A 25,946-nucleotide genomic window follows, 5' to 3' on the forward strand; every position below is an offset into this window, starting at 1 on the left:
CACCAGAGATACCTGATCAGGCTCAGAGAAACTCCCACGTGGGTTTGGCTGCCTCACTGGGCCATCGACAACACTGTGTGCTCCTTACTCAACTCCTCTTCTCACTCTTAACAGAAAAGGGGAACATAATACATCCCAGCATTCTGAGAAAGTAAAGGCAGCAGTACACTGCTGTGTAAAGTTACTTTTTTTTCTGCTTTGAAAAACCAAAAAAGTTAACCTCTGGAATACCAAATTCTATCTCAAGTAAAATCCCAATTTTCTCTCAGAAATGAAAGATGGTAAGAAGGAAAGGATTAACCAGGGTTAGTGTTGAGTGATTTTTTTCATCTTCCAGCTCATTTTTAAATTCATTATAGTTCACTGATTTTCTAGAATGAGATTCAGAAAATAAACATAACTTCCAAAAATGAATCAACTAGTTAAAAGCTAGATCTGATAATCACTTCTAACATTCTAGACTTCAACAGAATATACCTTAGTTTCTCCTCTTTCTGATTCCACCCCTAGAAGGAATTCACTCATCAAGTGTCCACAGAAGCACCTCAGTAGAGAACTCGCTGGTGTCACACCAGATAACAGGGAGACGCTGGCTTAAGAAGTTCATTGAAAAGGCAGCTTAAACTATTAACATGATCACATCTCCTGGTTAAACATGTATAGCACCAATGTTCACTGCTACATTATTAGCCATAGCAAGAAAATAATCTCAACATCCATTAACAGGTCAATTGATAAAACAAGACACATAGAGGCCATAGAGTGGCATTCTCAGCCAGAAAAAGACCTAAGTCCCGGCAAAGGCTACAGCACGAATGGGCCTGGAAAACATGATGCCAAACGAAGCAAGCTAATCATAAAAAGGTAAGTGCATGATCTCCCTTACACGACACAGACACATGTACAGAGACCGAAGCTCATTGGTGGCCTCCTGGGTGACAAGGAAAAGGAGACTCCCTGCTTAGGGGCAATGGCATCTTCTGAAGTGATGGAAAAGCTGAAAACAGATAGTGGGGTGGCTGCATGACATAATGAACATTTTCAGTGTCACCAAACTGTATGTGTAAAGATTACTGAATTGATACATTCCGTTATATATCTTTTTACCACACTATAAAAATATATACTGAATACAACAGCAAACATCTTTCTGGATGGAAAAAATGAGCACATGTGTATTTCCTGTGACAGAAATTACTGACAAGTGTTCACCATGTGTGCTTCTGTGCCAGGTCTGCAGCCCAGCCCTTCTGTGTGCAGGGAGGGAGGGGTTCCCGACGGGGCAGCAGAAGCCTCCTCATGGGTCCACACTCTGGGTGCTCGTGCAGCTGTCACCAAGTCTGAGATGTTTCGGTGCTGGCTGACAGCATTGAGGGTCCCCAGGAACCTCTGAAACATGCAGAAGCAGAAAGTTTACTAGTAAAAAAAGGCTTCCTTAAATTAGAAACAGAAATTTACCAAACAAATTTAGTGGAAAGCTAAGGAACCAAACTGCGTGGCAAGGACCTATGCTGACTCAAGGGGAACGTATGGAGACATTTTTGCTGTTAAGACTTGGAAAGGGTGGTACTGGCACTTAGCAGGAAGAGACCAGGGATGCTGCTAAACATCTATAATGCACAGGGCAGCCACCACAACCAAGTATAAACATTACCACTGAAAAGGCTGAAAAACTCTGATCTTACATCTCTGGTACCTACTATCAGACAGATTAGTTTGCTGATAGGAGAACCTCTCTGCTGAGATATAAATAAACAGCAGCTGAATCGTAATCATGGTCCTTACAGGATGCATCAGGACACACTTGAAATCAAGGGATATCAATTTCCAAAAGAATAAAAGTGAAGATACTCTAACAAGTAAAGTTATCACTTACCTGACTGGATTTCTTCCGTGGAAGGGGTGTTAATTGTACTGGTAGTTTCCAGTGGTACAGAATTTGGTGGTGTATCTGTCTTTAAGGGCGTTAGGTTTATTCTCCTTGATTAAAAAGAAAAAGTGGTATACTATTTGTTAGTATCACAATTGTTTAAGAGACCAAATTTCAAAATTAGCAAAGAAAGTACTTCAAAAGTTCAAATGATCATCATGTAAGGCAATAAATATAATGCTGATGTGCCTACTTAGTAACTAAGAATTATGTTTATACATGGAGTTATCATGGTCAAGTTAAACCTTACCTAGCCAACTGAAGGTTTCAAAACCTGGTTTTTATTACCAGCAATGTGCTAAGGCACCTGCTAGGTGATACATATATAATGAGTAGATATGGTTTCTACATTTGTAAAACTCCAAAACAGTGACAATTCTTTTATGAAATCCAGACTTCTTGGTGTAACCACTATGGAAGGTAGTCTGGTGCTTCCTGAAAAAATTGGAAATTGGCATAGCGAAGTGGACTGGGGTGGGGGAAGAGGGAAATTGTGCAACAATGAAACAATATTTTTTTTTAAAGTGAACCGGGGGAGGGTAAGGAGGAAAATATGCAACAATGAATGAATGGAATTCCAAATTCTCTATAAACTTTTACTAAAATCTCAATAAAAAATTAAAAAAAAAAAAAGGTTGGAAATAGAAATACCATTTGACCCAGCAATTCCACTACTGGGAAAATACCCTAAACAAATCAGAACTGCCACCCAAATAGATGTATGCCTATCCACGTCTATTGCTGTGCTATTCACAATAGCAAAGAGATGGAAGCAACCCACGTGCCCATCAACACATGAGTGGATAGAGGAGATGTGATATATTGACACAATGGAATACTACACAGCACTGAAAAACAATGAACTTGTAAAACATTACACACATGGATGATCCTGGAGGACATTAGGCTGAATTAAATATCTCAGTCACAAAAGGATAATACTGCACAACACCACTATTATAAAGCAGGACTGACATGAAGGGCTGGGAGAACAGGAAACAAGTGGATAAATAATGAACACTGCAGTGCACCAGATGGAGAAAAGAACTCTTTAAAAGGAATATATTATTAGGCATTATATGTATATTTCAACAAACAGATGTGGTTATGGACATGCTTATTAGTCTGTGCTAAGAAATTTGGAAGATAGCCTATCTGGCCAAGTGACTGGAGGAATCACTTAAGCACTTTAAGATACTATTTGCGCTCATTTCAAAGGTGATCCACTGGAATGTGAAAATTAATGGAACAAAGCAAACACACCCATCTTAGAGCATTTAGCTGCTTCCTTAATCTCCAATAGAATTTAAAAAGCAAGGCACTCCATAAGGACCTTCATTCCACAGTCTTTCATAATCAAACATTCCCACTGGCCCTCACCAAAGCATAAGCGTTATAGTGTAATATTTTGGAAGAACACTACTCTTTTTTTTTCTTTCTCATTAAACTTGTTTTAATGGGTCTCAAAATTCTGTGACAAATTTTTGGTCAAGTTGTTTCCATTTAAAAAGTACTGATTTTAAAAACTAATAACTTAAAACTGCCACACGAAAAAGAAAACAAATGGTCCACAAAACATTCCTTTCCTTCTGAAGGTTTTACGATGCACTGTTATCATTAACCAGTCTTTTACTATTAAACTTAAATGGCCAATTAAGACAAACAGTTCTGAGACCGAAGAACACTACTCTTATGTCAATTTGCTGTGCTGAGGTAACCCAGGTTTGCTGTGATGCTGAGCCTTGTGTCATTTGGGTGTCAAATGCCGTAACGGTTGCCCATGGTAGACAGTGTTTGGCAGAGCTCCCAGTTTAAGACAGATTTGGAAGAAGGAGTGGCATCCACTTCCTAAACCACACACCTATGGAAACTCTATGCATCTGGAGAAACAACGATAGTTTTTATAGAAAGACTTCAGGTCTTTTCTTCATAGGGTCACTAACAGTTGTCATTGACTTGCCGGCAATCAACAACAACATACAAGGAAGACCAGTTAATACCACTATCATTCAAATTTATGCACCAACAACCGGAGCCAAAGAGAAGGAAAGAAATTCTTTCTATCAACTGTTGCAGTCAGAAATCGATTGAACATGTAACCAAGATGTGTTAATAATAATAGGTAACTGGAATGCAAAGTCTGAGAACCAGGAAGAAGGATCAGTAGTTGGAAAATATGGGCTTGGCGACAGAAATGAGGGTGAGGATAGAATGATAGAATTCTGTACAATCAATAATTTATTCATAGCAAATACCTCTTATAAGAAACATAAGCACAGGCTACACACAAATTTCACCTGGTGCGATGTACAGTAATCAGACAGATTAAATCTATGGAAGGAATCACTGGAGAAGTTCAATATCAGTAGTGAAAACTAGGCCAGGAACTGATTGTGGAACAGACCATCAACTGCTCATATTTAAGTTTCAAATTAAAACTAAAGAAGGTTAAATAATATCCACAGAAATAAAAATTTGATCTTGAGTTTATCCCCCATGAATTTAAAAACTACCTCAGGAATAGGTTTGAGGCTTTGAACACTAATTAACGAAGACAGATGAGTGGTGGGAAGATATCAAGAATATCATTCATGAAGAATGCAAAAAAATCATTAAGAAGAAGGAAAAAGAAAAAAAAGACCAAAATGGATGTCAGGAGAGAATCTGAATACTGCACTAGAGTGCTGAAAAGCCAAAGCAAAGGGAAGAAATCAAGTAGTTAAGAAGCTGAATGGAAGAGTTCAAAGGGCAGTTCGGGAAAATAAGACAAAATATTATAATGAAATGTGCAAGGAGCTGGAGTCAGAAAATCAAAAGGGCTGAACTTGTTCAGCATTTCTTAAGCTGAAGGAACTAAAGAACAAATTCAAGTCACAAGGTGCAATGCTTAAGGATGCTATGGGCAGACAACTAAGTTATTCAGGAAGCATTAAAAGTTGATGGAAGGAGGGAGCTCTGGTGGCCTAGTGGCAAGAAGCTACACTGCAATCCAAGAGGTATGCAGTTCAAATCCACCAGATGCTCTGCTAGAGAAGGCGGGACAATCCCCTCCTGTACCAGTCAGATTAGATTTGATGGTACACACACAAAAAATAATAAAATAAAATCTAAAAAAAAATGTTGATGGAAGGAAGGTAGCTCTGGTGACCTAGTGGCAAGAAGCTGCACTGCAATCCCAGAGGCATACAGTTAGAATCCACCAGATGCTCTGCTGGAGAAGGCAGGGCAATGTCCTCCTGTACCAGTCGGATCTGATTTGACAATACACACACACACACACACACAAATAAAATAAAAGTTGATGGGAGGAGTATACAGAGTCTCGTACCAAAAAGAACTGCTGACACATAGGAATTGAAAAAAAAAAACACATATGATCAAGAGGCAGTAGTGATACAGGAAAAAGTTCAAGCTGCTCTGAAGGACTTGGCAAAAAATAAAGCCCCAGGAATTGATGATATACCAATTGATGTATTTCAACAAACAGATGCTGGCCTGGGTAGGCTCACCAAGTTGTGCCAAGAAACCTGGAGGGCAACTACCTGGCCAATTGACTGGAAGAGATCCATATTTATTCCCATTCCAAAAAAAGGTGACCCAACAGAGTGTAGAAATTATCGAACAACGACTCGACGGCACATCACTAGATTCAAAGAGTAGCAAAATCCTTCTGAAGATTATCCAGAAATGACTGGAACAGTACATTGACTGAGAACTATCAGAAATATAAGCTGGGTTTAGAAGAGGCCGTGGAACTAAAGAGAGATATTATTGCCAATGTCAGATAGATCTTGGCAGAAAGCAAAGAATACCAGAATGTCCATATGTGTTTCACTGACTATGCAAATGCATAGTGTGGATCACAACAAATTGTGGCTAACCTTGAGGAAAATGGGAATCCCAGAACACTTGATTGTGCTTATGTAAAACCTATACTTGGACCAGGAAGCAGTTCACTAAACAGAGCTAGAAAACACAGCATGGTTCAAAGATAGGAAAGGAGTGCGTGAGGAATGCATCCTGTCCCCATACCTTTTCAATCTGTATGCAGAACAGATCATTTAGGAAGCAGGACTTTATGAGGAGGAATGTGGCATCGAGATTGGAGGAAGGCTCATCAACTACCTACAATATGCAGATGACACAACCTTGTTTGCTGAAACTGAGGAAGATTTAAAGTGCTTGCTGCAGAAGGTCAAAGACTATAGTATTCAATATAGATTGAAGCTCAACATCAAGAAGACAAAGATTCTCACTACTGGGCTGACTGGCAACACCATGAGAGATGGAAGATGAGACTGATGAAGGGAGGTTGTTAGCAGTTACAGTTTACTCGGCTCCACAATCAACACTCTTTAACTCCAGCAGTCAAGAAATCAAAAGATGAACTGCATTGGGAAAATCTCCTGTCCAGAGTGCTGAAAAGCAACGATGTCAGTCTAGATACTAAGGTGCGTCTAACATAGGGCATGGTCTTTGCAATTACTTGTTATGCTTCAGAGAGCTGGACAATGACTAAGGATGACAGAAGAATCATCGATGTCTTCAAGTTGTGGTGCTGGAGAAGAGTCCTGAACATACCATGGACTGCCAAGAAAACAAATAGGTCTGTCTTGGAGAGAGTGAAACCAAGGGTCTCCTTGGAGGCTAGGATTTTGAAGCTCCATTTCACATACTTTGGGCACATGGCCAGGAGAGAGCAGTCCTTGGAGGACATCATGCTCGGAAGGGTGGACAGACAATGCACGAGAGGAAGACCCCAGACAAGATGGCTTGCCACCATAACTGGGGCAGTGGGGATTGGTGTGTCAGAATTAGTGAGACTGGCTCAGGCCTGGGAAGGGTTCAGAACTGCTGTACATAGGGTTGCTATGGGACACAGGTGACTCGATGGCACATAACAACAACATATTATATTGGTTGTTTTTTATTTAAGCCTCTTGTTTAGACAACAAGACCTCAAGAAGGACCTTTGTAGGGAGCTCTGGTGGCCTAGTGGCAAGACACTGCACTGCAATCCCAGAAGTACGCGGTTCAATTCCACCAGATCCTCTGCTGGAGAAGGAGGGGGCAATCTCCTCCTGTACCAGTCAGATCTGATTTGACAGTACACATAAAAATAATACAATAAAAATTAAAAAAAAAAGAAGGACCTTTGTATTTAAAAGTCGGTTGTTATTATATTTTGGAGGAACATTCTTCTAAGTGGTACAGCACTCTTCTGCCAATTTGCTGTACTGAGGTAACCTGGGGTTGCTTTGATGCTGAACTTTGTGCCACTGGTGTGTCAAATGCCATAACAGTTACCCATGGTGAACAGTGGTTAGTGGAGGTCCCAGTTTAAGACAGGTTTGGGAGCAAGAGCGGCATCCACCTCCTAAACAATATACCTCTGGAACTTGATGAACTTGGAAAAACGACAATAGTTACAGAAAATCTTCAGGTTCTTTGTTCACAGGGCCGCTATGAGTCGTGGCCGACTTGATGGCCATCAACAACAATAACAACGTGCCTGGTGTTGGTAAAGACTTTCCCAGTGAAATGATGTGAACACAGTTGAGAACTGGAGAGATGCAGCATGTTTTCTCACCACCCTCACTCCTGCTTTCTTCCCTCATCAAGGTTGCTATCCGCATCTACTTTGTCAAGTACTGAACTGTGTACGCCCTAAAATATATATGCAATATGGTTGTTATAATAAAATGACAAACTCCCAGGATCTGATAAACCAAACAGTTGCAAAGGATTACAAGAAGGTGGATGACAACACCTTCCCATTACAGTTCTGATGTGACCCAAGGGGAACTTCCCTTAGGTGTGGCCTGTAATACCACTGACCTCATGAGAGATAAAGGGGAGAGACACACGCAGAGAAGGGGAACCTCAGTAGCCCCAAGAAAGAACTGGAGTTGAATATGAATTCTGGATCTAGGTGTCTACACTGGGAAACTCACAGAACAAGAAGAGAGAGAGAGAGCCTTCTCCCAGAGCCAGCAACAGAATCAAGCCTCCGAGAGAGAAAGAGAGAGACAGCGAGCCTTCTCCCAGAGCCAGCAACAGAATCCAGCCTCCCAAACTCTAAGAATAAACTGTTAACGCTATCCCCTGTGGTATCTCTATCAGAGCAGCACGAGGTAACTAGGTCCTCACAAAGCTCCCAAATCGGTACATTTACAAGGTTAGGAAGTACAGGGATCACTGGAGAAGGAGGTAGAGTCAGGGAGACAACTGGACAGACATCGGAGAGGCTGCAAGGAAAAGGAAGTCTCAGGGCTATGAGATGGGGCAGCAGCACTGCGTTCCTGGTTCCCCTGGTGCAGCGAACAACAAACTCAGGCACCAGCATCAGCCAGACTGACAACAGCAGGGAAAGAACCAACTACAGCATCAATAGGGAGACAAAGCTATAAGCAAACCATAAAGGACCATCTACTATGAACTGGTCTGGTAGAAATGGTAACTACAATCTTACGAAATGTAATTCCCTACATGTGGTAAAGTGTCTGCTATTGTCCTGGGGAAGAGAGCAGAGACTGGAGGACACACTTCCTGTCCTTGAGGGGCTGGCTATCTTCTAGTAGGGAAGCACTTGCAAAGGAAGACAGTGTGCTATGGCAGAGACACAGGCCGGAAGTAGAAGCGGGGACCACCTAAAGGAGGATGCTGGTGTCCCTGAGGAGAGAAGTACACAGTGTGCTCCAGAGGAGGGGAAAGGCACAGAGGCTCAAAGGGCAGGGTGTGCTCTGGGCTGGAAACAGGCTCATGGGAGCAGGCGGATGAGAGGCAACAGTCTAGCCACAAGCTGCAACCACTCAGTCTCTGTGGCACCATGTACAGGTGTCTGCACATTACCCTAGATGTAGGAAGCAGCCAGTAGAGGTCTCTAAGCTAGAAAGGTACATGCAGATGCAATGACAAAGACTGCTGAGCAGCAGTGTGAAGGACAAGCTGCATGGACTCTCACCTATACAGGCTGGGATTTTCAGTTTCTACTTAGTGTCTTACAATACAATAACAATTTCTTGTTGTGTCAACAGCTCTTACCGGGGTGTTGTCTTGCTCCAGGCCTGCAGCGTGTTCAGGGTGACCCTGCGGGGTGGGTGGGCTTTTGTGCCAGGACCGCTGGGCTGTGGGGTCTTCTTCTCCTCTGAAGAGCCCGGCAGGGTGCCCTTGAGGCCAGGAGTTATAGAGGGTGTGTCCTTGAGCACTGGCAGGGCTGGGGAAGGCTTGGCCTGAGGAGGGGTGGTGCTGGGACTGCTGGAGTCCTGGGTCCTGCTGGTGGGGGTTCCCTCCACCGATCTGGACCCTGGTGAAGATCCTTGGTGTGTATGACTCTTTGTTTTCTTTGCTGTATCAAGAGTTCTCAAGCTCAGAACTGGCTTTTCTTTCAAAGGTATTCCAAGTTCATCCTTCTCAAACGTCACAAATGAACAATAACCGTCTGTGGAAGAGATGGCCAGGAAAGCCCCATCGCTGGACCTTGTTCCCCAAATGAGGAGAGAAGAGTTAGAAACAAGGTGTGACAACACACCAGAGCTCACACAAAATCACAAACCCTGTGTGAAATTAAAGATCAGTGGAGGGGGGTGGACTAACTAAAAAGTGAGTCCTAACTCTTTAGCCATGCCTATTCCTTTGCTAACTCCAACTGGATTTTTTAAGTCAGCAAAGCATACCTTCAAGGCTATCAGATTTCACCTTCTCAATAAGGTGAGATGACATTCTTCAAAGCCAGAAAACAATTAAGTTAAAAGAGACTTAAGATGAGCAAAGCACAGACTGTGAGGGGCAGACCTTGGCTAGAGCTCACACTGGACACACGTGGAACAAAGGAACGACTCAGGGAACTGGCAAACGCAGAAAGGTGGTGTGGCCTGAGGCCACTCGGCGCTCCATCACCCCTCCTGCCCGAGCAGCAGCCCCAGGTAGGCTTTCTCCCATAGGCAGCTGCGCAGGGCCTGCCAAGTCCCCAGACAGCCAAGGTGCCATTGGACTGTCCTCTGGTTACTGGAATTAGATGTCATTCATGGAGGAATGTGAATAATAACAAACCCCACTTCTACTGAAACAGGAAACAAATATTCTGGCAAGTTACAGTTTTTCTTTCGATGCTGATACCCCGGGGAAAAAAACCTGGTAACTAAGGGCCAGAAAAAGACCAATTTTAATGCTGAAACCCAAGGGTTTATTCCATGGCAACCTACAGCCCAGCTCCCTCACTCACCTTTCCTCGTCACAACTTGTTACCCCGTATGTGGTGAGAATGGACAGAAGTAGCTCACCAGGCCTTTCTTCCTAACCTTAATCTGGACACTTTGCTGAAATCTTCAAGCATCACAGCATCACACAAACCCCTCCACTGATGGAATGGCAACACCAGCATGAAATGCTAAGCATCATGAAATGCTGCTCACCATGAAATGTCACTCAGGGTGTGATAATGTATGTTAGACACGTAGCCAAAAGGGAAAGACTGCTGGGTGTCGTAGAAAAGCACAGAGTCCTCCGACGCCACAGCGAACACCAAGCGGTAGGGCAGTGGCATCAGCTCCTGGCTTGGCGCTTGTGATGAACTGTCTGCAAGAGAAGAAACATAGAACAAAGGAAGGCAAATAAATAATAAGGGAATTATTTTTTTCAATTATTGCTGTATTATATGTCTCCAAGAAACAAGAGGAAAGAGTTAGGATGTCAGGTAGACATATAACATGTAACATATAACACAGGTAGAATAAATATAACATAACTTAAATCAAACTCCCATATGAAAACTTCAACGCTGAGATAAAAAATACCCTAGAAGAAACTAAGAGCAGTGTAAATAGAAGTGAAGATTATTAAACTCAGAGCATAGCTATAGAAGTATTCAAAAAGGTATAGAAAGAAAACAATGACAGAAAAGAAGACTTAAAAACACAGAAAATCAGTGTGCTAGAATAATTCAACCAGTTTAATACTTGTGAATTATCCTACAGCTCACTGCAGCAAGGATTTGGGTTACTACCTCACAGGTATATATACATGTTTGACTCTACCATACATCTATATACGTTTGAGTTGGCAGCCCTACTCCTTGCTACAATGGACAGTCTCCTCCCCTGCAAATTATTGTCTCTGAAAATCTGCAGCAGGGACAGCTATGGGTCGGTTCTGACTCTACAATACTCAACAACAATGCAGGACTCGCTGAAGAAGAGAGTGTTGCTATTTCCAGGTTCCGCTGAGTGGACTATGACTCATAGTAACCCTCTAAAAAGCAAATATGAACTCTGTCCTGTTCTGCATCACCCTCACGATCTTAGTTATGCTCCAGTCCACCGTGCCGTAACCATGGCAATACAGCTCAGTGAGCATCTTCCTCTCTTTTGCTGACCCTACCTTTTCCGGCATGATATTTCTAAGAACTGATTCCTCCTGAAAACGTGCCCAAATTAAGTGAGACAAAGTTTCACCATCCTTGCCTGTCAGGAGCATTCCAGTTGCACTTCATTTAAGACAGATTTTTTTGTCCTTGTGGCAGTCCACAGGATATTCAATACACCAACAGCATCACAATTCAAAGGCATATATTCTTCTTTGATTTTCTTTATTTGTTGTCCCACTTTCAGATATGCAGGAAGCAGCTGTAAAGCTATGGCTTGGATGAAGCACACCTTAGTCTTTAAACTGACATCCTTGCTCTTTAGCACTTTGGAGAGGTTCTCAACAACAGGTTTTCCCAATGCAACATGCCTTTTGATTTCATTCGTGACTGCTACTACCATGGGTGCTGATAGTGCATCCAAGTAAAATAAAATCATCGACAACCTCAATCTATTCTACATCATGACTGGTCCAGGGGGAAGGATTTTTATTTAATGTTGAGATATAATCCATATTGAAGACTTTAGCCTAATCTTCTGCAGTAAGTGCTTACGGATAAAGTACAGTGGTAGAATACAGAGTAGAGTGGCAAAATAGGACAATTTCCAAATATAGGAGAAGCTAGAAACCTACAGATCTAAGATGCTCAACAAACTCCAAGCACATTAACGATGAAGAAACTCACACCAAGGAACATCATAATCACTGCTTTCGTCATTGATAAAGAGAAAATCTTCAAAGCAGAGGAACAGCAAATTTAAAAACGAACAAAAATCCAATTTATACATAATTTTATTACACAGGAATATCAATATTAATGATAGTCCACATTAGAGCAAAAATAATACTAGCATTTAAATTCCCTTTAAGTTGCTTTAAATAAGGAAAATGCTGAACTTCAGAAAATACTAATACATATGTTTATGTCATCATTCTTATCCCAGCATTTGAGAATGACTAAACGAAATCAATGGGAGCTCTGAAAGTCTAGTGATAAGTAGCTCCAATCTTAAAGGCAAGCAGTTCGAATCCACCAGATGCTACTCGAGTGATGGATGGGCAATCTCCTCCCATGTGATTTATTGCCTCTGAAAACCTGCTGGAGGGTCAACTATGAGTTGGTTCCAACTTGGCAGCACATAGTAACAACAACAAATGGAATCAAAGATAGAAAATCACCTTTCACCAGATGCTCTGCTGGAGAAGGAGGGCCCATCTCCTCTGTACCAGTCATATCCAATTTGACGGTACACACACAAAAAAATAATAAAATTAAATTTAAAAAAATTTAATAAAAAATAAAGAGAAATCCACCTTTCCCCATGATACAGAATCCAAATCCCCTACTCCCTCCTCTGTTGACCTAACTCAGAAAGAAAAATTTACCAACACACTTGTTCTAACTGTACCTGTTTCCACAAGTGGCCTCAATTCAAAGTAGACAGGACAGCACCGAACAGCAAGAGTTGCTTTTCCAGGACACGGAAGGTGAGCAATTGGCCTAAGAGAAAAACCAGCTTACAAAGTCACTGTTGGCAGAAACAAAAGTGGGTAAACATCTCAAAACGTTAGCTCAGTTGCATACCTTTTAAGATTTCTCCTGGAGAAAACATAAGTTGTATTTGTTACATTTTCTCCAGATTCTACACACCCAGCTGAGAAAACAAGAAAAGGGAGAGGGGAAAAAAGAAAGTCAATGCATTATTAACTGTTAATCAACAAAAACACAGGAGCATTCAGTTTTTGTTTGTAAAATATTTTTGTCCTAGAGATATATTCCTTGGACAATGCTTCCGTGACTGGGAACAAAGAGAAAACCTGTCAGTCTGGTCTCACTGCTGTTCTACCTGTGGTCTCCATCTTAACACAGCAAGAGCTCTCCCTCCCTGCAGTTCCAGTTCCAGCCCTGAGCAGGGAGCCCCTTAACACACAAGACCTTATAGTCTTTAGGACACAGCCAATTCCCTGTGTCCAGTACACAATCAACACTTTTCCAAGATCCAGCTACCTAGAGTCCACCTGGCCATCTGGTTCTCTAATCCCTACATTCCAAACTTAGCTGTTATCAAAATCAGAGCCAAAGTCTTTTGCAATCTGCCTGGAGGAGCCAGGAGTCCAGAAGACTTAACCTTCAGCTAAAATCTCCAGCCCTTGGAGAACTTGACCTCTCTCCAGGAACAGCCTACTTGTTGCTGTTGTTGGATCCTCGAGTCAGAATCAACTCATTGCTGACCCTCCGGCAAGTTTTCAGAGGCAGCCCATCTTTCTCGTGTGGTGTAACTGGTGGATCTGAACTATGTACCTTTGGGTTGGCAGAGCAACTCATTAAAACTAAGCCATCAGAGCTCTTCTTTCCCATTCATTCTAAGTTGTACCTAAAGCCAAGACAGACCTTGTGGCTCTAAGAAACACATTCCTGTTTTATGTTAATACTTCTTTACACATATACACATATATATAATTTTACATGTGACCATTTCTTATTTGTATCAAGATAGTATCTTTTTCTTCAACTATTACCTTTTCTGCATAGCTAGCTAAGAGCTGGCACACAAACACACAACAGGGGGCTTTTTGTTTCTCAACCTAGCTTCCTTTCAAAATGAATTATTATTTATACTTTATATTATTTTGTTTCTCCCCAAGTACTCTTCATGAATGTCAGCTTGTGTTAACACTATTTCAGTAGCTGTGGAATATTCATTGGTATAAAAATATCCTAATTTGTTTACTCAACCTCTTTGATGATTTACAGTTGTTTTTTCAATGGCTCTATGAGGAGAATTGTGGCATCAGGATTGGTGGAAGATCTATTAACAATCTGCGTTATGCAGATGACACAACCCTGCTTGCTGAAACTGAGGAGGACCTCATGCACTTGCTGCGAAGGGTCAAGGACTGCAGCCTTCAGTATGGACTGAGGCTCAATGTCAAGAAGACAAAGATTCTCCCCACTGGACCAATTGGCAGCGTCAGGATGGATGACGAAGAGATTGAGAGTGTTCACAGCTTCAGTTTGCTCGGCTCCACAGCCAACACTCTTGGCACCAGCAGTCAGGAAATCAAAAAGCGTATCGCGATGGGAAAGTCTGCTGTTAGGGACCTCTCAAAGGTACTCAGGAGCAACAGTGTCTCTCTGGAGACTAAGGTGTGCCTGATACAGGCCATGGTCTTTGCAATCGCTTGTTATGCATCAGAGAGTTGGACAATGACTAGGGAGGACAGAAGGAGAGTGGATGCTTTTGAGCTGTGGTGCTGGAGAAGAGTACTGAATGTACTATGGACTGCCAGAAAAACAAACAGATTCATCTTGGAGAGGATTAAACCAAGCTACTCCTTGGAGGCAAGGATTCTGGGGCTTCGTCTGACATACTTTGGACATGTTGCCAGGAGGGACGGGTCCTTGGAGAGGGACATCATGCTTGGGAGGGTGGAGGGACGGTGCAGGAGGGGAAGACCCTCTATGAGATGGATCGATTCAGTGACTGGGGTAATCAGGATGGGTGTGTCAGAGGCAGTGCGGTTGGCGCAGGATAGAGCAGGGTTTAGGGCTGTTGTGCATAGGGTCGCTATGAGTCGGAAACGACTCGACGGCACATAACAACAACAACAACAGAAACAATGTTGACGATAATAATTTTTAACATTTCTTCTTATGACCAGTAAGGCAGGCGGTTCAAATCCACCACCGGCTGGCTCTGCAGGAGAAGGATGGATAATCTTTTATGCAACTTACTGCCTCTGAAAACTTGGGTCGGTTCAGATTTGACAGCACAGAACTTAAAAACTATGCTTTCACTTCTTAAGGAAGTCTCAGACGTAAGGCAAATGAATTTAAGGATACTTGAATTTCACCTTATTAAACTTTTTCCAAAGGTAGTTAACAATTCACATTTCCATGGTCATTACCTTTATATTCATCATCAACAGACCCTCCCCACCACACCCTGCAATATGAAAAGAGATCTAGTTGTTGCATAACCTTAATTTTTATCTTCCTGATGATTAGTAAGTTTCAGAAACGTTTCCTATGTATGGTGCTGACCATAAATATACATTTGCTAAACAAAAATATATTTGCTCTTCTTTGAATTTCTTTCTTATACACATTTTTTTTTCGAATTCTTCATTTTTCTTTTAAAAATCTCATTGTGTGTGTACATATATGTGTATAACCACACATACATAATTAGATCTGTTTCTTACACCACAAATATTACTTTGCAGTTCTATGAGCCATTAACTGAGTTGGCTTACTTCATCTTCTGTCATCTAGATATTTTTATGAATGCAGTTCTATTATAGGCAGAAAGCTTTATCTTTTTTAACCTTTGTAATTTTATTTTCTCATTTTCCTAGATTTATGAACATCCCAAAGATCATGCTGGACAAGAACGGTGATAGACATCCATGTGGTGCCTGATTTTAAGTGAAACTAGATAGTTGGCCAGACGGTGAACATATGAAATGCAATTGAATTGTACACTTTCATATGGTTAACATATGCTATACAAACTTCATTTCAGTAAAACAAACAAACAAACAAACAAAAAAAACAAACCCAAAACTTTATAAAAGATACCTGGTGTGAGGAGCAAAGATCCATCAGGTGTAAAACTAAGTCTACGGAAAAAGGACTTCATGCTGTCGTCATGAAACATCCGGTAACTTCTCACCTGGGGCACACAAAATTTCAAAACTGCCCAAATCTTTGCACTCACAAGAAAGGTTTACCAATTCCTACATATATTCCTTTACATATTTTCATTTATTATCTAAAAACTAAAACCCATTATAAATTAAATACTCATATAAGACTGCAATAGTAATCATTAAAGCTGATCATCCATTTTGGTAAATGTGCATGTATGTCTATATCGATGTGTATGTGTCTGTGCGCTTCTACTCATCTGCTTTTCTGTTGCCTAATACTGGATCTTCCTAGACCAGAAGTTCTCAAACCTCACTCTACATTAGTGTCACGTGATGATCTAAAAGACCCATGGCCTTAGTGACCACATGCCAATCAACTCAAGTCCATATTTGTTTAATGCATCCCAGGTAATCCACAGGGGAGTTAAAAGTAGAAAACAGTTCTATATCATTAGTTCAACTCTGCCCCCCCAGACTTCCCCATTTGCTATGGACCAGCCCACAGCCCAGCTGGGCCTTCACTGTCTGAGATGAACCCTCAGGAGTCCTGTGCTTGAGGCTAGTTGTCTAACTAGAAAAATGAAGGAGGAGCTCCTCGTTAAGTCCCAATTAAAGTACAGCTGAAATGCAAAGCTAAAGCATTTTATACCTCTCCTTCAGGCCCTATTCCAGAGAGCATCTTTGAAACATTAAAGGCCACACGTTTCTTCTGTGTGCTGTACACCCGCAATACCCTAAATAAAGAACAAAATCCGATTTACCACTTTGGCGAAATGAATTATGTTTCACATCACTCACTTGCTGCCATCAAGTCAGTTCCAACTCACAGGGACCCTAAAATGGATTTCTTAGGCTGAAAACTTAACAAGAGGAGACTGCCCATCTTTTCAGAGCTCTGGTGGTGAAGGTCATAACATGCTACAGTGCTAACCAAAAGGCCGTATGTCTCTGACAGAATCCACCAAGGGAGCAAGATGGGCGGGAGGTCCTCAAACCCGATGGAGGGTCATTATTAATTGGAATCAACTCCATGGCAGGCAGTTTTGATGGTTCACATGGAAATCATCTACTACCCAAACTAAAGACATAGAAAGCAAAACTGAAGACCACATAAACGATCTTCAGCCTATAAATAATTTACCAATGGTTTTCACATTTCACTAATTATGAAAAAACAAATTTAACAACCTTAAAGAAAAAGATCAAAATTTTATTTTTCTTTAAAGCAAATGTTTCAACTTCTCAAGTGTTCTTATTTTTAAGAACATTAGGCCTAGTTTTATTTTTAAGATCCTGATATCCAGCCTAGTGATCACCTGTATGACTGCAGAGCTTTCTTTTCAACCATCTCATTTGCAGGGATTTGCAAGAATAAAGAAAATATCAAGAAGAAAATCTGCTTGTTGATAATCTATATTATTCAAATAAGGCAATCAGATTATATTACTCCTGACTGAAGAGAACATATATATCAAAAAAACAAATAGCATCTGGAATACATAATAGGAATTTCTACAAAAAATAAACAATGACTCTTATATTGACATCTTAAGGTCAACCTATTAATAAAAATAATATGATAAACGTTAAAAAATCATTTTATTAAGGAGCATTTCAACTGTTAAGTAATACACCTGTGACTCTTGAGTTTTTTAACTCTTTGCCACAGGCACATAATTAAATGTAATTATACCAGTAAACACACAACAAAAGCTTCTTTTGAAATAACATAAATTCTTTATGGTTTTATATTTACTTAATGTTGTTATCGTTGTTTTGTGCCATCAAGTAAGAACTGTCTTTTTTTTTTTTAGGCACCCAAACAGGGACTAAGAACTGACTCTTAACTAACGCTCTAGCAGGCTTTCAGAGGCAGTAAATCACACAGGAGACTGTCCATCTTTCTTTCAGACTGCATGCCTTGGGGTTGTCAGCATAGCTCCTGCCAGTAGACTACTTTTTTGTCCACACTTAAAAAGACATTTGTTTAAAAGTCTCTCATGAATTTCGAATGTAATTGACGTTTATTTAGAGGTTATAAAGTTCTTTCTACATTCATGCATTCACTCTATAAAAACTTAGTAAAACACTAACTTGGCTGTCAAGGCATTTTTTTCCTAATTCATTTCTAATTTCTTGTTTTGTTCTAAGACCAACAGTGAAACAAAATGCTTTATATCAAAACAAGAACGAAAGAACCACAGACCAGGATTTAGATTGGTTTAATTGAAATGGAAACTCTTCTCCAGACAATTTCAAGTAAAAAGCATTTGTATTATTACAAGTGAAGATGACTTGCCTGTCACAGCTAAGGGTGGCAATATACTGGCCAAGCGGATCCCACGTTACACCTTGGACATAACTTTTATGTTCATTAAATATTGACATTTTTTGTCCTATAATAAAAACACACAAGAGCATTATCAAAACCAACTCAAGTATAAATGGTATGAGCTATAATTTAAATAGTATTACCTTTTTTTAAAATATCTAAACAACAGTGCTTTATTGATAAAAGGTTAGGATGGGGTTTTTTTCCTAGTTGGTTTTTTTATTTATTATCTTTGTGTGTGTGTGTGTTTGTGTGTGTGTGTGTGTGTACCGTCAAATCGGTTCTGACTGGTACAGCAGGAGATTGCCCCTCCTTCTCCAGCAGAGCATCTGGTGGATTCAAACCGCATACCACTGGGATTGCAGTGCAGCTTCTTGCCACTAGACCACAAGAGCTCCCTAAAGGGTTAGTTTTAAGGAATACAAAATTGCTGTGTAAAATAAGTATTTTCAAAATAGGTTTCTATAGGTACAGAACCTTTTAGCAATAGTGGTTATGTGCTACTAGAAGTCTACCTTTGGCCAGCCAGGGCAGAAGGCAAAGCAGGCCATCTCAGCCACTTGCCCCATGTATTTTGACCTAAACACACAAGATTTATACTGACCATTTGTAAAAGCTTTTTTCTTCCTCTCACCCTTCTAGTTTTAGTTTCTCTGTTGTTGCTCTTGTTAGGTGCCACTGAATATGACCCATAAACAACCCTATAAACAACAGTTTCTTTAGCATAGCTATTAAATGTCAAAATGGTCCAATTTTCTGGCTTTTTCCCCGTATCATTTTAAAGTAAAGGGGCAGAGTCTCCCAGAAGGAGCCCTGGCAGCAGTTAATTAACGTAGTTAACAGTAGTTACTCGGCTGTTAACTTGAAGGAAGGTCAGTGGCTTGAACCCACCAGCCACTCCACAGGAAGAAGATGCAGCAGTTTGCTTCCGTAAGATTTATAGCTTTGGAAATCTTACAGGCAAATCTATTATTTCTCTCTCTCTCTCTCTCTCTCTGTGTGTGTGTGTGTGTGTGTGTGTGTGTGTGAAGAGAGAGAGAGAGAGAGAGAGTTTGTGTGTACTGTCAAATCGGATCTGATTGGTACAGGGGGAGATTGCCCCTCCGTCTCCAGCAGAGCATCTGGTGGATTTGAACCATGCACCTCTGGGATTGCAGTGCAGCTTCTTGACAGTAGGCCACCAGAGCTCCCTTACTTTTTTATTTCTATAAGAGATGGAAGAATTCAGCAAGTAATAAGTGAGAGATTCTGCACTAAATCCTATGCCAGATTCTGTAGACACAAAGACAACTTCACATAAATCCTGACCCCAAGGAGCTCACAGCTTAATGGGAGAAAACCATAACACAGAAAATACTAGAAGGTCAAAGAGGAGCAAGGGTACTGAAACAAGTAGGGGGTTTGGTTAAAGAGGAATAAGAAGTTAGTTCAGTTCACCAGGTTCGGCAGGATGAAAGAACACATGAAGGGGAAAAAAAGGATATTCTAAGTAAATACATGGGTAAAAGACAACTTCACTGACCCTCTATCTTTCCAAGGATGATATTGCTTTCCAAGGGACAGCCTTGCCTAGCTACAACTCCAAAAGATGAAGCTTCGCCATCCTTGCCTCTAAGAAATACTGTGACCACGCCCTTTCCATAATCTATCTGCTGGGTTTTTGGGGGCTGTCCACCACTTGCTCTCACTAAAACTACTAAACTGTAAAAGAGTCAGTAATCGACTCATTTAAAACCTCAGTCTCACTTCCATGCTTTTTCTGTTCCATTTAATGTCATTACTCGCTCCTTCTTCAAGTTCTTCAGGGAGTCAACCTCAGCTTGATCTCAATTAAGGTGGCTGGGAACACTAACAGGCCTGAGATCTGTAGAGGTTTGAAACAGCTAATGAAAAGAATAGCAAGGGGATCTGAAAAGTGAAAAGGGTGTAGGATACTGAGACTCCTTAAGGATGGTGAGGAAGGTTTATTAACACCAATCAAGGACTGGGGTTTGCCTTGGTGGATATGACAGAAGCAAATGGGACTGCTGTATTGGCTATGCTGGTGTACAGTCAACCTCAATGAGGAAGCTGAATAGGGGTAATGTTGTTAAATGCTCTCAAGTACAATCTATAATGACCCTATGAATAGAACTGATCCCTGTCGTATCCTGTGCCATTGTCATCGTCTCTCACACCTGAGCCCACTGCTGTAGTCACTGTGTCAATCTTTCTCACTGAGGGTCTTCCTCCCCTTCCTGACCCTCCACCTTTCCAAATGTGAAGCCCCTTTCCAATGAATAGCCCCTCTTCGCTACATGCCCAAAGAATGTGAGACGAAGCTTTGTCATCTTTGCTTCCAAGGAACACTCGGCTGTACTTTCTCCAAGACATCTGTTTGTTCTCTTCTCCCACACCACAGTTTAAAGACATCAATTCTTCTGTCATCCTTACTCACTGTCTAGCTCTCAGATGCACAGAAAAAGACCATGGCCTGAATCAGAGCCATCTTGGAATAAGAATAATAAAGAACTTGGGATTCTGAAGGAAGTAGAGTGAGCAAAGGTGCTGAGAGAACCGGAAGAAGAGATCTGGGTGTGGACAGGACAATCACCATGACATCACCACCTGGTGGTTAACATGACAGAGGTGTAGGTTGGGGTCTTGCCCTCCATATGCCCCACCATAACGTCCCCTCTTCCTGGTGTCTCTAATCTCAGAAAACTGTGCCAATATTCACCTGGTTGCTTAGACCCAGAAGCATCAAACTGTGTAACCTCTTTATTCCAATCTATCCCAAACTGAACATCCAAAATGCCATCACTACCATCATAGCCCAAGCCTTTATCACCTGTCCCCCGAGTTACTCTAATAAATTTCATTGTTTTGTCTCATGTCCCCTATGGTCTATTCTCCCCAAAGGACTCAGTGAGATTTTTAAAAAAAAACTTTTTAATTGTGATTTTAGTTTACATAAAGTTTACAGAAAAGAAGGGTTTTCATTCATTCACCGATACACATGATTATTGCCTCCCCAGTTCACTTTGAAATTTATGTCTTGTTCTAGATTGTTAAGTGTCATACATAATTATATGTATCTTACATGATAATCATCCATCCCTTTCAGATAATCCTTCCCTTCAAAGATAAGAGCTGTATTCATTATCAAGCCATTCTGTTCCTCTTTTCCTCTGACCTCCCCTGTCCATTCAATTTTTTAATGGTGGTCAGTGAGATATTTTTAAAACGTAAACAAGTTCAATCTCCTGTTCAGAACAATTCAGTGACATCTTATTACACCTGGAATAACATCTATGCCTTCCCATGGTTTATTAGACCTTCTGTGCTCTGGCCTCTCACAACCTCTGTGACAGTATTGGTCCCTAAATTATTCACTTAAGGAAGCTCTGGTGGCCTAATGGGTAAAGAGTTTATGCTGCCAACCCAAAGGTAGTACCGTGGGAGCAAGACAGGCCATTTCCTGGATGCATTGTCCACATGGACTCTGAAATTATTCAAGATGACAGCCCAATTTGGGGTCAAGGGTAGCAGTGGTACTGGATTTCTTCTACCTTGCAGAATGTTGAAAACTGATGACAGAGAAGCAGAACAGAGGATGGCCTAGTTAGATGACATAGAACTAAAAAAAACAGAGATATTAGAAGAAAAAATGCAAGATGGACAGATGCAGTGCAGAGGCAGAGGAGACCTTCAACTCTGCTTCCTGATTCCTTGCAGGGCGCGCGGGGTGTGGGAAAATCACGAGTGGGCACATTAAGAAGGCAGTGGAGGAAAGAGTTTGGGTAAAGGGGGGGAAACAAGTTTTAATAAAAGTTGCAAGGGGGGAAAAAGATAGTCACCACACACTAACTTTAAACATTTCACTCCTATTTCTTCCAGTATTGTGTTACTTCTCATACATCCCTCTCTCTCCAGTAGGAGAATGTTGTTAAGATACTGTCAAGTCAGCACTCTACTCAGGCACAAGGGAAGGAAAAAGGGTCCTGAGCCTACCCTAGATCAGCTGGTGAACACATCACTGGCTGATTTTCATGAGTGTATTGTCAGGCCCTTCGTCCTAGTCCATCTTAGTCTGGATGTTCTGCTGAAACCTGCTCAGCATCATTGCAACAGGAAAGCCTCTACTGATGGACAGGTGACGGCTGTACAAGATGCACAATGGCTACAAAAAGGGAACAGGTTCTCTACAAACAGAACATCCTTTCCTCTGAGAGGCTGTCCCTTCATCTCTTAAAACAGAAGCCTAATCTGACCTGTCTCGTCAACTATCACTCAATGCTCATTAATTACAATGACTTGTTAATCCTCCTGAGATAATAAGCTCGTGAAGGCAGGAACCACATCTGTCCTTATTGTGCGGCTGGCCTTGCTTCAGCACCAGCAGCTCACAACACAACATTCTGATTTACGATCTGAGAGATGAGCTGGAACCATGGCAGGTGGAATTTCCCCCTTGAACCTAAAGCATTTATTTTATATTTTAGTTCAAGAAGTGTTTCTTCTTGTCTTCATAGTTAAAGCAGGTTAACATTTTTAGATGTTTAGACTATTCCTTCTCCCAGCAGTAAATTTTTAAAAAAATCATTACCTTTACTGACATCCCAGATGATAGCTGTGTTATCCACAGAGGCAGAAGCCATTAAGTTCCCATCAGTCGCCCAGCAAATATCATATACATCTTCCAAATGACCCCTAAAATCCAAATTAAAGGGGAGAAAAAGCTCTCAAAAACTGTAAAGGCAAATTTTGGAAATTTCTACTAGAAATCACTTTCAAGGATATGCCTATCTTTAAAACCTTACCAGTTTTACTAAGAAAAATCTTATACCAGAAACTAAGAAAATCCATTTTAATCATGTTTTTATTCTTTGAAGGTATTTGCTAGTGACTGTTCTGATTAAGTTCTCAATGAGATATAAACATCAAGATGCATATTCCTGTCAATGTATCCAGATCTTAGCATCAAATCACAAAGTCTCACGGCCAAGCACATCACCTCAGAGTTTTCACAACAGTCCAATTCTCTTTATTCAGTTGAGCCTCATCCTCATCCTGAAAAGCAATCTGTTCCGGCTCCTTGTTATCATTCACCTTCCACAGCAGAATGACAGCATCTGGAGAATGGTTCATTAGAGATAAGTCACACTTTAGAGAAATGCTTCCATTCCTGTACATTATTTATGCTGTTCAAGAGACACAACGGCTATCAAGATTTACTTCAAAGAGTTTGGGCCAGGAATATCGAATTCTTGTTGCACTCATGGCAATCTCATGCATGGATAGTAGGACTGTTCCAATGGGGTTTCTAGGCTGTGACCTTTTAGAAAGAAGTCTCCAAACCTGACTTCCAAAGTCTCTGGGAAGGTTCAAGCTGCCAGTCTTTCAGTAGTCAAGTGCTTAACCATTTGTACAAACCAGGGACTCTCCTTTTCAAAAATAAAATAAAATTTACACCAGATCAGAGTTACACAAAGTCACTTTAAACTGAAGATCTCCTGACTAATAAAAGATCACTGCAAGATACCCAACTATATTACAGAATGTAAAGATACAACATATACATATAAATGGCTAAAAAGAAGGGAGGAAACCAAAGAATCACTGATGCAACTACTGACAAATCAATCCTATGGAATATTAAGTAAGTCATTTAAGGTCCTAATGCCTCAGTTTCCTCACCTATAAAACAGAGATGATAATAATATACATGCCTCAGAGGACTGCTGAGAGGGCTAAATAAGTTAACAGGCATAGAGAACTTACAGCATGATTCCTGGTACATGGTATGTGTTACCTCTTAATTATGGATGCACCGAATAGCTTAGCCTACTGCCCTCAACTGTCTAGACCTCTAGACCCCCTAACATCCTCCATTCTGATTCCACACTCACTATATAATCTTATTATCATTTGGCTTCCCATTTAGGAATACCCACAGGACAAAAGTGATACAGCAAGTTAAATATATAAATACAAGCTTAAATTGGAATTGTGGTTGCATTGGTTAGTCTTGAGCTTGGTTTAAAGACTGGCTCTCATAGGTAGAAAGGTTCTGCATGTGTTGACTAAAAGTAGGGGACTTTGCAAACAAGTGGAGTCCTGAGTAACTTCCCAGGAGAAAACCTGCTGGCCTTGCCCAGGGGATGTTCCCCATTCCCCACCTTTTCTTTATACATACAACGTGGACATGCTAGTACTAAACTCAACCAGGTCTCTTTTTCTCCTAACAAAAAATAAGATTTGTTTTCTTTTGTTTTCATATTGTTGTTGTGTACCATCGAGTCAGAATTGAACCATAGCTGGACCCTCCAGTTGGTTTACATCGACAGTAAAACAAACATACACACTAACACAGAGCATTTAGAAGATAGTTCCCAGGCCAGCTAATTAATTAGTCAATCACATGGGGACAAAGCTCTGATCACCACAAATACTAAATTAACCATTAAACAAGGTCAGAATGGTTGCCTTTGGACAGCAAGTACCTCTCCTTTCTGTTTCCAAACCATCTCAGTGGGAGCAAGAAGAAGGAGTCAACCTTGTAACAGGTGTTCTCTGCTTATGCTGCTGTCCTTCACCCCCCACTCTGACACACGCCCCAGAACTTGAGTCTACTCAATTATCTAAATGAAAAATAATAAGTTCAAATCTCCCTATTTCACAGGAAGAATGAAAGAGAAAAATTTCCAGAGAAACTTTGAAGATCAACACTCACCATCTCCTCCTGATGCTAAGATCTCACCATTTGGAGAAAAACGCACAACGTTGACAGCTTTGGTATGACGTGCAAGATTGGACAAAAATTCCACAATGGCTTTTCCATCTGGTCCTTTTTCGACTTTCCAGATCTGTTCATACCAAAGCATCCATTAGAAGAGAAACACATACTGAGCAGCTATTGTACTGAGCAAGCTATCAACACTATTGCTCAATGAGCCTATTTCAAAAAGAAAATTCTAGTATTACCCATATATATATAAATGAAGGTGCCTCTTTATTAGAAATAAACCAATAGTCCCTCTAGCCTACTCTTTCTAAAACAAATAGTTCAGGAATTGGCACCTGGTCTAGGACTCTAAAATAGGAAGCATCCTACTTCATCAGTTTACCACCAGTTACAAACATCAGTAGACTCTGACTCATGGTGATCACATGCCTATCAGAGTAAAACTGTGCTCCCCAGTTTCCAATAGCTGATTTTTCAGAAGTAGCTATCCAGGCCTTTCTTCCAAGGCATCTGTATGTGTGAACTGAACTTCCAACCTTTCATTTAGCAGCTAGCTGAGTGTGGTAACTGGGATGAACCATTCAGGGACTCTTACATCAAACTGGGGAAATTGTATTCTAATCATCTTAAGGACTAGATAATCATAACAGTTTGTAAACATTAGTTTTAAATAAAGGACTGAAGCAGGCTGCATCAAGTGGGGCTTTCTGGGGGTCTTCTGTGTCTGCCCCATTTACCCTCACAGTGGTGTCCACCCCTGCGGAGGCGAGTCTATGGATCTGCCCAGCTGTCGCATGCTGGAAGTCCAGGCTGTATACAGGCTCCTTGTTGTGCCAAGCTATTTCACAAGTGATGACTTTCATCCTCCAGAATCGCAAAAGGGTAAAAAATTCCGCGAGTAAGCACAGTTCTTTGTCCAACGACAGGAGAAATCTGGAAAA

At 41.0% G+C, this 25,946-nt stretch overlaps 1 protein-coding gene across 1 annotated transcript; it reads right to left on the reverse strand.

The window, feature by feature from the left end:
• Positions 1-1,297: 1,297 nt before the first annotated feature.
• On the reverse strand, positions 1,298-25,946 carry CHAF1B (chromatin assembly factor 1, subunit B (p60)). Its single transcript, XM_006886784.1, has 13 exons — positions 25,743-25,946; positions 24,994-25,126; positions 23,275-23,392; positions 22,867-22,970; positions 18,246-18,342; positions 16,596-16,680; positions 15,876-15,969; positions 12,879-12,948; positions 12,698-12,794; positions 10,345-10,481; positions 8,975-9,409; positions 1,877-1,980; positions 1,298-1,389 (listed from the first exon to the last, which is right to left on the reverse strand). Exons 1-13 carry the CDS (start codon positions 25,866-25,868, stop codon positions 1,298-1,300), a joined length of 1,692 nt encoding a protein of 563 aa, XP_006886846.1. The 5' UTR covers positions 25,869-25,946.

Source organism: Elephantulus edwardii, unplaced genomic scaffold, assembly GCF_000299155.1.
Source record: "Elephantulus edwardii isolate Elephantulus edwardi_28Jun2011 unplaced genomic scaffold, EleEdw1.0 scaffold00051, whole genome shotgun sequence".
Taxonomy (NCBI): domain Eukaryota; kingdom Metazoa; phylum Chordata; class Mammalia; order Macroscelidea; family Macroscelididae; genus Elephantulus; species Elephantulus edwardii.

What these genes read in the sequence shown, in the direction of transcription:
- CHAF1B (XM_006886784.1), bottom strand. Translation starts at nt 25,868, where the DNA reads ATGAAAGTCATCACTTGTGAAATAGCTTGGCACAACAAGGAGCCTGTA. An exon ending in CTTAGCATCAGGAGGAGATG is followed by an intron (nt 23,393 to 24,993) that starts GTGAGTGTTGAT and finishes ACCATTCTCCAG; the next exon opens with ATGCTGTCATTCTGCTGTGG. An exon ending in ACCCTGAGTGACATTTCATG is followed by an intron (nt 9,410 to 10,344) that starts GTGAGCAGCATT and finishes TTGGGGAACAAG; the next exon opens with GTCCAGCGATGGGGCTTTCC.